The 13,735-nt window shown below is 41.0% G+C and overlaps 1 protein-coding gene across 1 annotated transcript in view; it reads left to right on the forward strand.

Annotated features, from left to right (window-relative positions):
- The window catches only part of DNAH6 (dynein axonemal heavy chain 6), a 301,941-nt gene that overhangs the window by 180,564 nt on the left and 107,642 nt on the right, over positions 1-13,735 (forward strand). Inside the window, exons 48-55 of the mRNA XM_055400589.2 lie at positions 1,060-1,302; positions 2,594-2,761; positions 3,445-3,680; positions 5,670-5,931; positions 7,240-7,363; positions 8,388-8,584; positions 9,848-10,051; positions 12,938-13,063. Coding sequence (XP_055256564.2) covers positions 1,060-1,302; positions 2,594-2,761; positions 3,445-3,680; positions 5,670-5,931; positions 7,240-7,363; positions 8,388-8,584; positions 9,848-10,051; positions 12,938-13,063 — 1,560 coding nt within the window. The remainder of the gene's footprint in view (positions 1-1,059; positions 1,303-2,593; positions 2,762-3,444; positions 3,681-5,669; positions 5,932-7,239; positions 7,364-8,387; positions 8,585-9,847; positions 10,052-12,937; positions 13,064-13,735) is intronic.

Here is a 13,735-nt window from a genome sequence, read left to right on the forward strand (position 1 = left end):
TTGAGCTAGTTGTCGGGAATTGACAATGAGACCAGTTAGCACAGCTATGGGTTTTTCTCTAGCCATGCTAGCTGCACGATTGTAGACATGGGGTAACAGAGAGTTGCACTTGACTGACGTTCAGGTGAGCTCAAAGAGTTAGGAAAGGAGCAAATGAGGTGAACAGGACAGTGATTATACCAAGTTCAAACTGTATAATAGGAAGAGTGAGGACATGAGATCCTTGTAATGTATGTGATTTTAGTTATGAAATTTAAAAGTCACATTTATTCATTCAACCCAGACACTCATTCAACCAACCTAGACAGCATATTAAAAAGCAGAGATATTACTTTGCCAACAAAGGTCTCTCTAGTCAAAGCTTTGGTTTTTCCAGTAGTCACATATGGATGTGAGAGTTGGACTATAAAGAAAGCTGAGCATCGAAGAATTGATGCTTTTGAACTGTGGTGTTGGAGAAGACTCTTGAGAGTCCCTTGGACTGCAAGCAGATCCAACCAGTCCATCCTAAAGGAAATCAGTCCTGAATATTCATTGGAAGGACTGATGCTGAAGCTGAGGCTCCAGTACTTTAGCCACCTGATTAGAAGAACTGACTTGTTTGAAAAGACCCTGATGCTGGGAAAGATTGAAGATGGGAGAAGAAGGGGATGACAGATGATGAGATTGTTGGATGACATCACTGACTCAATGGACATGAGTTTGAGTAAGCTCTGGGAGTTGGTGATAGAAAAGGATGCCTGGCATGCTGCAGTTCATAGGGTCACAAAGAGTTGGACACGACTGAGCGACTGAACTAACTTATTCATTCAACCAACAGTAGTTATTGAATAACTTCTATGTAGCAGACACTGTGCTGGGGTCAGCAAATGCAGACCCAGACCCCCATCTAATGAACACAGCCATTCAGTTCATGAAACATCATGGACACAAGTAGGAGTTACAGTGAAGGGGGGCCAAGGTGAGGAAGAGTTGCAGAGAAATGCATTTTTCTTAATAGTTAAGCCATGCATTATGGAAATGGGCAACTGACTTTCCAAATCATGTCTTTATTTACAGTGGCCCAGAGAAGCACTTCTTTCTGTATCAAAGACGTTTTTCTCAAATGTTGATGCTGTAAATGAAGAACTGAAAGAAAAGCTTTCCCTCATGTGTGTGAATGTCCATCTGAGTGTCTCCAATATGGCGGAACGCTATTACACGGAGCTCCGGAGACGGTACTACACAACACCCACCTCCTACTTGGAACTCATTAATCTCTACCTGTCTATGCTGACTGAAAAGAGGAAGCAGTTGGTTTCCGTAAGTTTAATATTAATTTAAAAAAAATTTTTTTTTTTTGCTTGGTCTCAAAACATTTATCAGAATGTGTGGAAGATCTATGTGCCATCTCGCCTGTTGGACATCTCTCCATCCTAACATGCCCTTGACAACCTACAATATGACCAAAAAGTATATTGTGCTGGTGATTTAGAGGCCTTGCCCTTCCTTGATATTTTGTCTTATATCATTTATATAAGTGTCCTTGATTCAGAGATGTGATATGGACATTGTAACAGAATTAAAGTTAAGCCCATCTATAACTACCTCTGCAGTGTTTAGTAAGAAGGAAAACTTTTGGTTTAGTAATGGAGATGGGAGTTTGGTTGTCTCACCTGTCAGTGGTTCCCATTCAGAGCAAGAACTCTGGTGTCAGGCAGACCAGGTAGCACCTCTACTCTGACTATTTCTTCCTGCACAACTTTGGGCAGGTTTTGTAACTACTCCAATCTTAGTACAAAATAAGGTTTTTAAAAATCTGTATCTACCTCTTGGATTGTTGTAGAATTTAAATAAGATACTGTTTGTAGAGTGCTTAGAATATGATCTGATACGAACGAGTGCTCAGAATAGTGACTGTCTGCTACATCGTCATCATTGTAATCATCATTAAGCTATTAGCATGACCTAAAATTTTCAACATTTTAAATAACAAAAATGGAATCATTTATCATTTAGATATTTTAAATGTTTTTCAGTGGATATTACCTGGTAAATGTATGCCTAGTAAAATAATGTGACAGATATTTTTGAAACCAGACTATTTAAGCCACATTTTCTGTCTCATCCTCAAAAAGGTTATTCCCAGGTGCCTTCTTTACCAAATACTGCCCTTTGATCCTAGTCAAGGGTTTCCTACCCCCGCGGACACATCAGCAACCAGAGATAAGTGTCTGGGACACTGTCTCCAATGGGCCTCAGCCCTGCTGGTCCATCCAAAGGAAACAAGCTCCCAGAGGTGTGAACGCCAGGAATTTCTATCTGAACTTGTCCCCTCATTCATTCACCGTGCTACTAAGCTACCACAGGGGCTAAAAATAATATAGTGCGATCCCTCAGTGATGCCCTACACCCGTGGCCAGGGGCCGGGGATCCAAACCCACCGTGGTGAACTTCAGGGCCATGTGTTCCTGTACGTTCAGTGTTAAGTATTACAAACTGATTCACTAATTCTGCCAATGCAAAATTCTAGTACATAAATCAGATAGAGATACCAATAAACTCATAGTTTATTGTAATACTCAACATAATAGTTATTTTCTTTGTCATTTAGGCACGTGAACGGGTGAAGAATGGTCTCACCAAGCTATTAGAAACAAATGTACTGGTAGATAAAATGAAATTAGATCTTTCAGCTTTAGAACCTGTCCTTTTAACAAAATCACAAGATGTTGAAGCCCTGATGGACAAATTGGCAGTGGATCAAGAAAATGCAGATCAGGTATGCAGTATCACCTGATGGTGGGTGAGGACGCTTTGACCACCAGCTGATCCCTTAAATACAATGATAAAGAATTGGACTTTTTAGTTATGTTATTTAATTTAAATATGTTATTAAAACAATGAACTTGTAGATCAGTTTAGCCATGCTTTTAATCCTGGCTCTCTCCCTGAGAATGAGGAAATGCAATGAATGGGACAGAGAAAGTTGTAAGAAAAGTACAAGCTACAAATATAAAGCATCCAATCTTCTCCCAAGAATGAATTCGTTATTCATTCTTATAACTCTGTCTCCATTATTTTATCATCATGGCATGAGATGGACAAAGAAGAGTATAAAATGCAGTATACCTAATCTTCTTTCATCATTGGTCTGTTTCAAAGGGGTAAATATAACTCATTATTATTTGCTTTGTTTTTTTTTTTTTTTTTTTTACTTTTTAAACTTTTTATTTTGTTTTGGGGTATAGCCAATTAAGAAACAATGTTGTAATAGTTTTGGCCAAACATATACATATATTCATTCTCCCCCAAACCCACCTCCCATTCAGACTGCCACATACATTGAACAGGGTTCTGTGTGCTATACAATAGGTCCCTATTGGTTATCCATTATTCACTTTGTTTTTAAACATTGAAATTCAAATACTGAGATCACTTGAGCAGTCATGTTTCAATGATTAGGTCCGTAGCATTGTGCAAGAAGATGAAGCAATAGCAAAAGTGAAAGCCGAAGAGACCCAAGCCATAGCTGATGATGCTCAGCGAGATCTTGAAGAAGCGCTCCCTGCCCTCGATGCTGCTAACAAAGCGTTGGATTCCTTAGATAAAGCGGATATATCTGAAATCAGAGTTTTCACAAAGCCCCCAGATATGGTCATGACCGTGATGGAAGCCATCTCCATTCTCTTGAATGCCAAGTGAGTGCCTCACAATCAACCAATACAAAATGCCTGGTGGAATTTCTTTGCTTTTTTCCTTCACTCTCATTTACATGTTTTCATTCTTTTCTCCACCCTCCCATTGATTTGATCAGTCATCCAACAAATTGACTGGTACTTTAATAGTATTTTTCTTAATTAATTTATTTATTTTTATTTTCGGCGACTTGGTCTTCATTGCTGCGCAGGCTTTCTCTAGCTGCGGTGAGCAGGGGCTGCTGTCCAGCTCGGTTATAGTATGCCGGCTTCTCATTGTGGTGGCTTCTCTTGATGCACAGCACAGGCTCTAGAGCAGGAAGACTTCAGTAGTTGTGGTGCTCGATCTTAGCTGGCCCGTGGCACATGGAATTTGCCCAGACCATGTCCCCTTCATTGGCAGGCAGATTTCCACCCACTGGACCACCAGGAAAGTCCCAATAGTATTTTTTTTTAATTATATAAGTGACACACAGATTGGATATCACTAAACACCTATCTTTATAGCTTCTTTAGATTATCTTCGATTTTCTGTCTTGCTTAGAAATAACAATAGTAATAGTAGCAGTAAAACAAAACTCATTTTGGGTGGAAATTAACATAAATGTCATTCCACAAATTTTTCAAGTCATTTAGATACAAACAAAGTGAGTTTTTATAACTATAGCTCAACCAGTAAATGGGATTTCCCTGGTAGCTCAGATAGCCTGCAATGCAGGAAATCTATGTTTGATCCCTGGGCCAGGAAGATCCCTTGGAGGAGGAAATGGCAACCTACTCCAGTATACTTGCCTGGAGAATTCCATGGATGAAGGAGCCTGGTGGGCTACACAGTCCATGGGATCGCAAAGAGTCATACACAACTGAGCACCTAACACTTTCAACCAATAAATCATAACATTTTCGGAAACATTATTGTAAATATTAAAAAGAAAAGGCTATACACACTATAAAAGTAAATAGCATAAATATATGCCTAGAAAACAAAAGTAGCAACTCGTGGTGCTCTTCAGTTCAGTTCAGTCACTCAGTTGTGTCCGACTCTTTGCGACCCCATGAATCACAGCATACCAGGCTTCCCTGTCCATCACCAACTCCCGGAGTTCACTCAAACTCATGTCCATCGAGTCGGTGATGCCATCCAGCCATCTCATTCTCTGTCATCCCCGTCTCCTCCCGCCCCTAATCCTTCCCAGCAGCAGAGTCTTTTCCAGTGAGTCAACTCGTCGCATGAGGTGGCCAAAGTATTGCAGTTTCAGCTTTAGCATCAGTCCTTCCAATGAACACCCAGGATTGATCTCCTTTAGAATGGACTGGTTGGATCTCCTTGCAGTCCAAGGGACTCTCAAGAGTCTTCTCCAGCACCACAGTTTGAAAGCATCAATTGTTCGGCGATCAGCTTTCTTCACAGTCCAGCTCTCACTTAAAGCCTAGCAAAATGCTTTCAGTAAATTGTATTGTATTTCCTTTATAATAGGAAGACTCAGAGCAAGTTAAACTAGTTACATAACTAATGACGTAGACAGTTGACGCTGTTGTTGTTCAGTCACTAAGTAGTGTCCAACTCTTTGCAGCCCCATGAACTGCAGCATGCTAGGCTTCCGTGTCCTTCACTATTTCCCAGAGCTTGCTCAAACTGAAGTCCACTGAGTTGGTGATGCCATCCAACCACCTCATCCTGTCATCCCCTTCCCCTCTTGCTCTCAGTCTTTCCCAGCATCAGGGTCTTTTCCAATGATCTGGCTCTTTGCATCAGGTGGCTAAAGTATTGGAGCTTCAGCATCAGTCTTACAGTGAATATTGAAGATTGATTTCCTTTAGGGTTGACTGGTTTGATTTCCTTGCAGTCCAATTCCATGAAACCATGTGTAACTGACATAGTCTTTTTTTTAATCTGTAGAATGATATCTTAATGTTCTCAAAGGAATACATTTCTTTTGTTGTCACATTCCTTTATTGCAATGCTATTAACTTACCGTTTGTGTCTTTTAGACCTGACTGGCCAACAGCAAAACAACTTCTTGGTGACTCTAACTTCCTAAGAAGACTTTTAGAATATGATAAAGAAAATATTAAGCCTCAAATCCTGGCAAAACTTCAAAAATATATTAATAACCCTGATTTTGTGCCTGAAAAAGTTGAGAAAGTATCCAAAGCATGTAAATCCATGTGCATGTGGGTAAGAGCCATGGATTTGTATTCTCGAGTCGTCAAAGAAGTCGAGCCAAAGAGACAGAAACTCCGTGCTGCACAGGTATATTGTCTGTGTTGTGCTATCTTATAGAATCAACGACCATGATCATCAGACATTCAAGCTTCTTTTGTGGTGCCACTGAGATCCTATGCAAAGTAGATAGTAACCATGCTCTTGAAGATTATTTTTCGTTTTCACAGAAGTGTTAGCTGCTCAGTCGTGTCTGACTCTTTGTGACCTCATGGGCTCTAGCCCACCAGGCTCCTCTGTCCATGGAATTCTCCAGGCAAGAATAACTGGAGTAGGTCGCCATTCCCTTCTTTAGGGGATCTTCTCAAATGAGCAGTTGAACCTGGTCTCCTGCATTGCAGGCAGATTCTTTACCATCTGAGCCATCAGGGAAGCCCAGAATAGCTAGCCGAGATTGTTATTTCATGTTCCCAATGCTGTGTGCCCAGTTTGATCCCTGATTAGGGAACCAGATCTCACATGCTGCAACTGAGAGTTTATATGCCGCAACTAAAGATCCCACATGCCACAACTATGACCCAGCATAGCCAAATAAATAAGTAAACATTAAAAAAATAGATCCAAACATGAATAAGTGTGGCTGTGTTTCAATATAACTTTATTTATGGTCATTGAAATTCAAATTTCATACAATTATCATGTGTTATGAAATATTATTCCTTTGATTTTTTTTTTTCCCTAACCATTTAAAACTGTAACCACACAAAAGTAGGTAGCGGGCTGGATTTGGCCTACAAGCCATAGTTGCAGACCTCTGCTTTAGAGAACTAGTTAGGAAAGATTAGTTCTCACTATTGCATGAATATTTTGTTTTATCATTTTTAAAATATTTATTTTTGGCTGTATTTAGTCATCATTGCTGTTCAGGCTTTTTCTCTAGTTGTGGTGAGCAGGGTCTACTCTCTCGGTGCACAGGCTTCTCACTGCAGTGGCTTCTCTTGTCGCGAAGCATGGGCTCTAGGGCTCATGGTGTTCAATAGTTGCAGCACGTGGGCTCAGCAGTTGAAGCTCCCTGGCTCCAGAGTTACAGGAGCCTTGTTTTATCATTTAAAGTTAATAGTTCATTGTAGTAACTAATTCACCTCCAAATTCTTAGTGGATCTGTTTTGCTAATCTTTCTATGAGTCACTGGGCTTTGTTTTGTTCTGTTTTGTCCTCCTCTTATATTTTATTCTATATTTGGTTTAATTTTGTATATCATATCAAAATCTTTTAGAACAAAATCTTTTGGGAGAAAGAGAAAGTAAATCTGATTTTTTTTAAAAATAGCCCATTATAAATGGGCAAATTTAACCCTCTTTGGAGCTTATTCTTAAAATATTTACTTGATTTTATTAGGCTGAACTTGATATCACTATGGCTACTTTGAGAGAAAAGCAAGAATTACTAAGACAAGTGGAAGAACAAATACAAGCCTTACAAGATGAATATGACAAAGGTGTAAATGAGAAAGAAAGCCTGGGTAAGTAACTCATAAAATTTGTGTTGGTTAGGAAATGCCAGATTTTCCGAAGGAGACAGTGTTTTCAGGCAGTCAAATCTCAGCTTTCATCCAACATATGGGTGTATTTGCATTAGATGGATGGTCTTAACCTTCACGTATAACATTAGCAGAACTGAGTATATTGTATGTATTCAACTTCTGTGTCTGAATAAGACAAAACAGCACATGAATTTGATCCAGAAAATAAATACTACAGGGGCAGGAAGAGAGTTCTGTCTCCAGCCAGAAGAAAGGAGTATCGGAAAGGAGCTCTCTGTCACAGATGTGAAGAACAAACATATGGATACCATATGGATACCCCATATGGGAATGGGGAAGGATGAATTGAAAAATTGGGACTGACATATACACGCTGTTGATACTATGTATAAATTCATGTCAGACTCTTTGCCACACCATTGACTATAGCCCACTGGATTTCCTCTGTCTATGGAATTCTTCAGGCAAGAATACTGGAGGGGGTTGCCATTTCCTACTCCAGAGGATCTTCCTGACCCAGGGATCCAACCCAGGTCTTTTGCATTTCAGGCAGATTCTTTACTGTCTGAGCCACCAGGGAAGCCCCAATAAAATAGATTACTAAGGAGAACCTACTGTATAGCACAGGGAACTCTACTCAGTGCTCTGTGGTGACCTAAAAGGGAAGGCGATCCAAAATGGATGGGATATATTTATATATATGACTGATTCAGTCTGTGGTACAGCAGAAACTGACACAGCTATGGAAAGCAACAATACTCCAATTTTAAATTAATTAATTTAAAATAAAATGAAAGGAACTCTCTGAATAGGTGATTCAAAGAACTTGGACTTGGCTCTGAAATAAGAACTTGGGCTAAATTGGCCTGAGGTTTCCCAAAGATCTACTGACATCATTAGCCAAATAATGGTCATTCTGCTCTAAGCAGAAGCAGATGAGTAAATTTCTTATACTGTAGGAAAATACTGAATGACATAGCCTGATTTTCTTTCGATTTTCTAGCGAAGACAATGGCCCTGACCAAAGCACGTCTGGTACGTGCTGGAAAGCTGACGGCTGCGTTAGGAGACGAGCAAGTCAGATGGGAAGAAAGCATCCAGAAATTCAATGAAGAGATATCGAATATTGTTGGGAATGTGTTCATAGCAGCAGCTTGTGTGGCCTACTATGGGGCCTTCACAGCCCAGTACAGGCAGTCGGTGAGCAAACGTGCTTCCTGTGAGGACTGAGAAGCAGCTGATACTGGGGGAGGCGGGGTGTGTGCGTCGTTTTTCTGGGTTTAGAGGAAGGTTCTCCATGATGGAAACTTAGGTCTACATTCCACTACCCACCACCTCCCCTATTGTTGTTCAGTCACTAAGTCACGTCTGACACTTTGCTACCCCGTGGGCTGCAGCACACCAGGCTTCCCTGCCCCTCACCGTCTCCCAGAGTTTGCTCAAACTCATGTCCATTGAGTCAGTGATGCCATCCAACTATCTCATCCTCTGTCACCCCCTTCTCTTCCTGCCTTCAGTCTTTCCCAACATCAGGGTCTTTTCCAGTGAGTCAGTTCTTCCCATCACATGGCCAAAGTGTTGGAGCTTCAGCTACAGCATCAGTCTTTTCATTGAATGTTCAGAGTTGATTTCCTTTAGAATTAACTAGTTTGATCTCCTTGTAGTCCAAGGGACTCCCCTGTACCCCTAGGCTTTCCTTAACACAGTCCTTCTTTTCCTTTCCTACCTTAGAAAGTTACTCACAGCTTTGCTTACACAACACGGCAACCTGGGAGAAGAAAAAGAGACGGAGAGTCTCCCACCCCTAGGATCAGAAGTGGCATCAAATTCAGCCAGGATGAAGTGTTCTGAACTGGCGAGGCTGCTACACAGGCTCAGCAATGGGAAAGAGCAGGGATTATTTGGAGATATTTGCAAAACACTTTTATGAAACGTCTTTCAAAAAATGTTTTTCCTTAACCTTGAGTTCTAAAACCTAGTTGGTGTAAGACTTGTCGAGACTCTCCAGGAGCTCAGGGGTCAACTGATTCTAATCAAGCAGGGGAGCAGGCGCTGTTGAGGGTGACAGGTCCCTGTTGTGCATGTCTGCACCACTCATTGAAGGAGGTGAATGCTAATAACAGCCCTCTGCCTCATCTGCTAATTCCCAGGATCACACAAGATCATTGTGGGAACCCCCAACTTCTCCACGTGGTCTCGGACTCTCCCCAGATTGTCTGAGGAGATTACCATGACAACCTGTGTTTTATACTTGAGAAACCTGACAGCGCGTATGACATGCCTAAAGCCACACCTAGCTAATGGTGTAGTTCCAGCCCCTGGATCTCCTAATTCTTTGTCCACTTCTTACGTACTGGGCTCTGGTTCCAGGATGCCTGTGGAGCCTGGTAGGACTTGTGGTGTGGATCCTCATTTACTAAGTGTTCCTGACTCATGTACAAGTAAACTTTTCTCCCTCGACAGCTTATAGAGTATTGGATCCAGGACTGTCAGTCTCTGGAGATCCCAATCAATCCCGACTTCAGTCTCATTAACACTCTCGGCGATCCCTACGAAATACGGCAGTGGAACACAGACGGGCTGCCCCGGGACTTGATATCAACGGAAAATGGCATTCTGGTTACTCAAGGCAGACGGTGGCCTTTGATGATTGATCCCCAAGATCAGGTGTGTAACCAGTGCTTCAGATGAAGAGCAGCCTATTAACTCTGCTTAATATCATTCTGTTACAAATTCTAAAAGTAGACTTCAATGTACTTGTAAGATCTTGGACGTAAACCTACAAGGCCATCAAGATGTCTTCTAGTTCACATCCCTCATTTTATGGAGAAACTAAAAAGGGAAGAGTCCAAGTGCTCTGCACACTCGATTTTGGTTGGTTTTATTTAGAGAGTTGACCATTTGTTTTCTGTTTTCTGTGGGAGCAGAAATTCATTCCTATATAGTCCCTGTCCCTAAGAGTTCTGAGGAGTCAGAATGAAGTCAGGGTATGATGAATTTGGCGCTGGTGGTAAAGTATCTTCCTGCAATGCAGGAGACCCGTGTTCAATCCCTGGGTCAGGAAGGGAATGGTTACCCACTCCAGTATTCTTGCCTGGAGAATTCCATGGACAGAGGAGCCTGGTGGGCTACAGTCCTTGGGGTTGCAAGGAGTTGAACATGACTGAGCTACTTTCACGTGATGCATTTGGGGCCAGCTTTCCTGGAATTTACTGAATTCCATTATCAGACTCCTAAGTCCTTGGATCAGTTGTTCTAAATGGCTGTTGTTTCGCTGCTAAATTGTATCTGACTCTTTGCAAGCCAATGAACTGCAGCACGCCAGGCTTCCCCTTTCCTTCACTATCTCCCAGAGCTTGCTCAGGTTCATGTCCATTGAGTCAGTGGCACTTTCTAACCATCTCATCATGTTCTAAATAGGGTTTAGAAAATGGAGTCAGTTTTAAAGCAAGGGAGACAACTTTGAACACCTTGTGTGAGCTTTATTTTCATATATGGATCTTGAACACCTTGTGTGAACTTTTTTTTAACCTAGATGGTGTAAAAAAAAAAAGCAAAAAAACTTTATTTGTCCCAAGTTTGAACAACAACAAAAAAGAATCCCAAACGTTAGAATTAAAAAGTGTTTTTATTTGCAAGGGGAGTGATTTTTCTTTTATTTTACCTTTTTTTAAAATCAGAGTATAATTGACTTACAATGTTGTATTAGTTTCAAGTGGGAATCTATTATATATTCACTCTTTTTAAGATTTCTTTTCCCATATAGGCATTGCAGAGTACTGAGTAGAGTTCCCTGTGTTATACAGTAGGTTCTTATTAATGATCTATTTTATATATAGTAGTATGTATATGTCAATCCCAATCTTCTGATTTATCCCTCCCCTACTTACTCTCTTGGAGAAGTAAATGGCAATTCACTCCAGTATTCTTGCACATCCCATGGATGGAGGAGCCTGGCAGGCTACAGTCCATGGGGTCGCAAAGAGTCAGACACGACTGAGCGACTGAACTTTCACTTTCACTTACTCTCTGGTAACCATGTTTGCTTTCTAAATCTGTAATTCTATTTCTGTTTTCTAAATAAGTTCACTAGTACCCTTTTGTTTTAGATTCCACATATAAATGGCATCATATGATGTTTGTCTCTGACTTACTTCACTCAGTATGGCAATCTCTGTATTTACCCATGTTGCTGCAAATATCATTATTTTGTCCTTTTTTTGGCTGAATAATATTCCATTGTATAAGTGTACCACATCTTTTTTTCATTCCTCTGTGATGGAAATTTAGTTTGCTTCCATGTCTTGGTGATTGTAAATAATGCTGCCAAGAACACTGGGATTCATACATTGATATATTTTCGAATTATCATTTTCTCCAGATATATGTCCAGGAGTGGGATTGCTGGATCATATGACAACTCTATTTTTAGTTTTTTAAGAAACCTCCATCAGTTCAGTTCAGTTCAGTCGCTCAGTCGTGTCCGACTCTCCACGACCCCATGAATCACAGCACGCCAGGCCTCCCTGTCCATCACCAACTCCCGGAGTTCACTCAAACTCATGTCCACAGAGTCGGTGATGCCATCCAGCCATCTCATTCTTGGTCGTCCCCTTCTCCTCCCGCCCCCAACCTTTCCCAGCATCAGAGTCTTTTCCAGTGAGTCAGCTCGTCGCATGAGGTGGCCAAAGTATTGCAGTTTCAGCTTTAGCATCAGTCCTTCCAATGAACACCCAGGATTGATCTCCTTTAGAATGGACTGGTTGGATCTCCTTGCAGTCCAAGGGATTCTCAAGAGTCTTCTCCAACACCACAGTTCAAAAGCATCAATTCTTCGGCAATCAGCTTTCTTCACAGTCCAACTCTCACATCCATACATGACCACGGGAAAAACCATAGCCTTGACTAGACGGACCTTTGTTGGCAAAGTAATGTCTCTGCTTTTTAATATACTATCAAGGTTGGTCACAACTTTCCTTCCAAGGAGAAGACGTCTTTTAATTTCATGAAACCTCCATACTGTTCTCCATAGTGGGTGCACCAGCTTACATTCCCACTACCAGTGTCAGAGGGTTCCCATTTATCCACACCCTCTCCAGCATTTATTGTTTGTAGATTTTTTTGATGATAGCCATTCTGAAGTGTGTGAAGTGATACTTTTTTGTAGTTTTGATTTGCCTTTCTCTAATAATTAGTGATATTGAGAATCTTTTCATGTGTATTTTTATCCATCTGTATGTCTTCTTTGGAGAAATGCTATATCTTCCACCAACATTTTGATTGGGTTGTTTGGTTTTTTTGATATTGAGCTGCATGAGCTGTTTATTTATTTTGGAGATTAATTCCTTGTTGGTTTCTTCATCTGCAAATATTTTCTCCCATTCTGAGGGTTGTCTTTTCATTTCATTTAATGAATGAAAACATCAAACAAAATATTTCCTTTACTGTGTAAAATCTTTCAAACTTGTTTCTAGATTGAACATAATTTCTAAACTTTAAAAACGTTCACATTTTTACAAACTGAAATGTCCTACTCTGTGCTTTCTCATACAGGCAAACCGCTGGATAAGAAACAAAGAAAGCAAAAATGGTTTAAAGATCATTAAGCTCACAGATAGTAATTTCTTACGCACACTTGAAAATTCGATCCGACTTGGTTTACCCGTCTTACTGGAAGAGGTTTGCTTTTTCACTTTTTTTTCCTTGTGTTAGTTTCCACACTAACAGGATTCCATATCCGAAAACCTGTACAGGCAATGCCTGCTGCTGCTGCTAAGTCACTTCAGTCGTGTCCGACTCTGTGTGACCCCATAGACGGCAGCCCACCAGGCTCCCCCGTCCCTGGGATTCTCCAGGCAAGAACACTGGAGTGGGTTGCCGTTTCCCTCTCCAATGTGTGAAAGTGAAAAGTGAAAGTGAAGTCGTTCAGTCATGTCAGACTCGTGGCGACCCCTTGGACTGCAGCCTACCAGGCTCCTCACATTATGACAAAGACACCAGTCAGCTCCCTTTTCTAACTGGTCAAACCAATTGCTTTGCTCCTTAAACAATACACTCTCCTATGGGGGATGGCCTGTCACTGAACCAGTTTTTGGAAGACACTGCTTTGGTGTTAAGTGGGACGGTCACTGTCTTCTGCCACTGCTGACTCTCAGGCTTCGTGTGACTCTTGATCACTAGCAGCCCCAGAAATTCAAAGCGGCAACCTCATCAGTGCACGTCTGCTTGCACTGGTGATGCGAAGCCAGCAAAACACCCCAATAAGTATAAATGGTATTTTCCACTTAGACGGAAAGTTAGAATTCAACTAAGTGGTATGATATAAATTTTCATTTTTTAAAAAAGTATGTA

The sequence above is a fragment of the Moschus berezovskii genome, chromosome 11 (genome assembly GCF_049115385.1).
Source record: "Moschus berezovskii isolate FMDL1 chromosome 11, NW_MosBer_1.0, whole genome shotgun sequence".
Taxonomy (NCBI): domain Eukaryota; kingdom Metazoa; phylum Chordata; class Mammalia; order Artiodactyla; family Moschidae; genus Moschus; species Moschus berezovskii.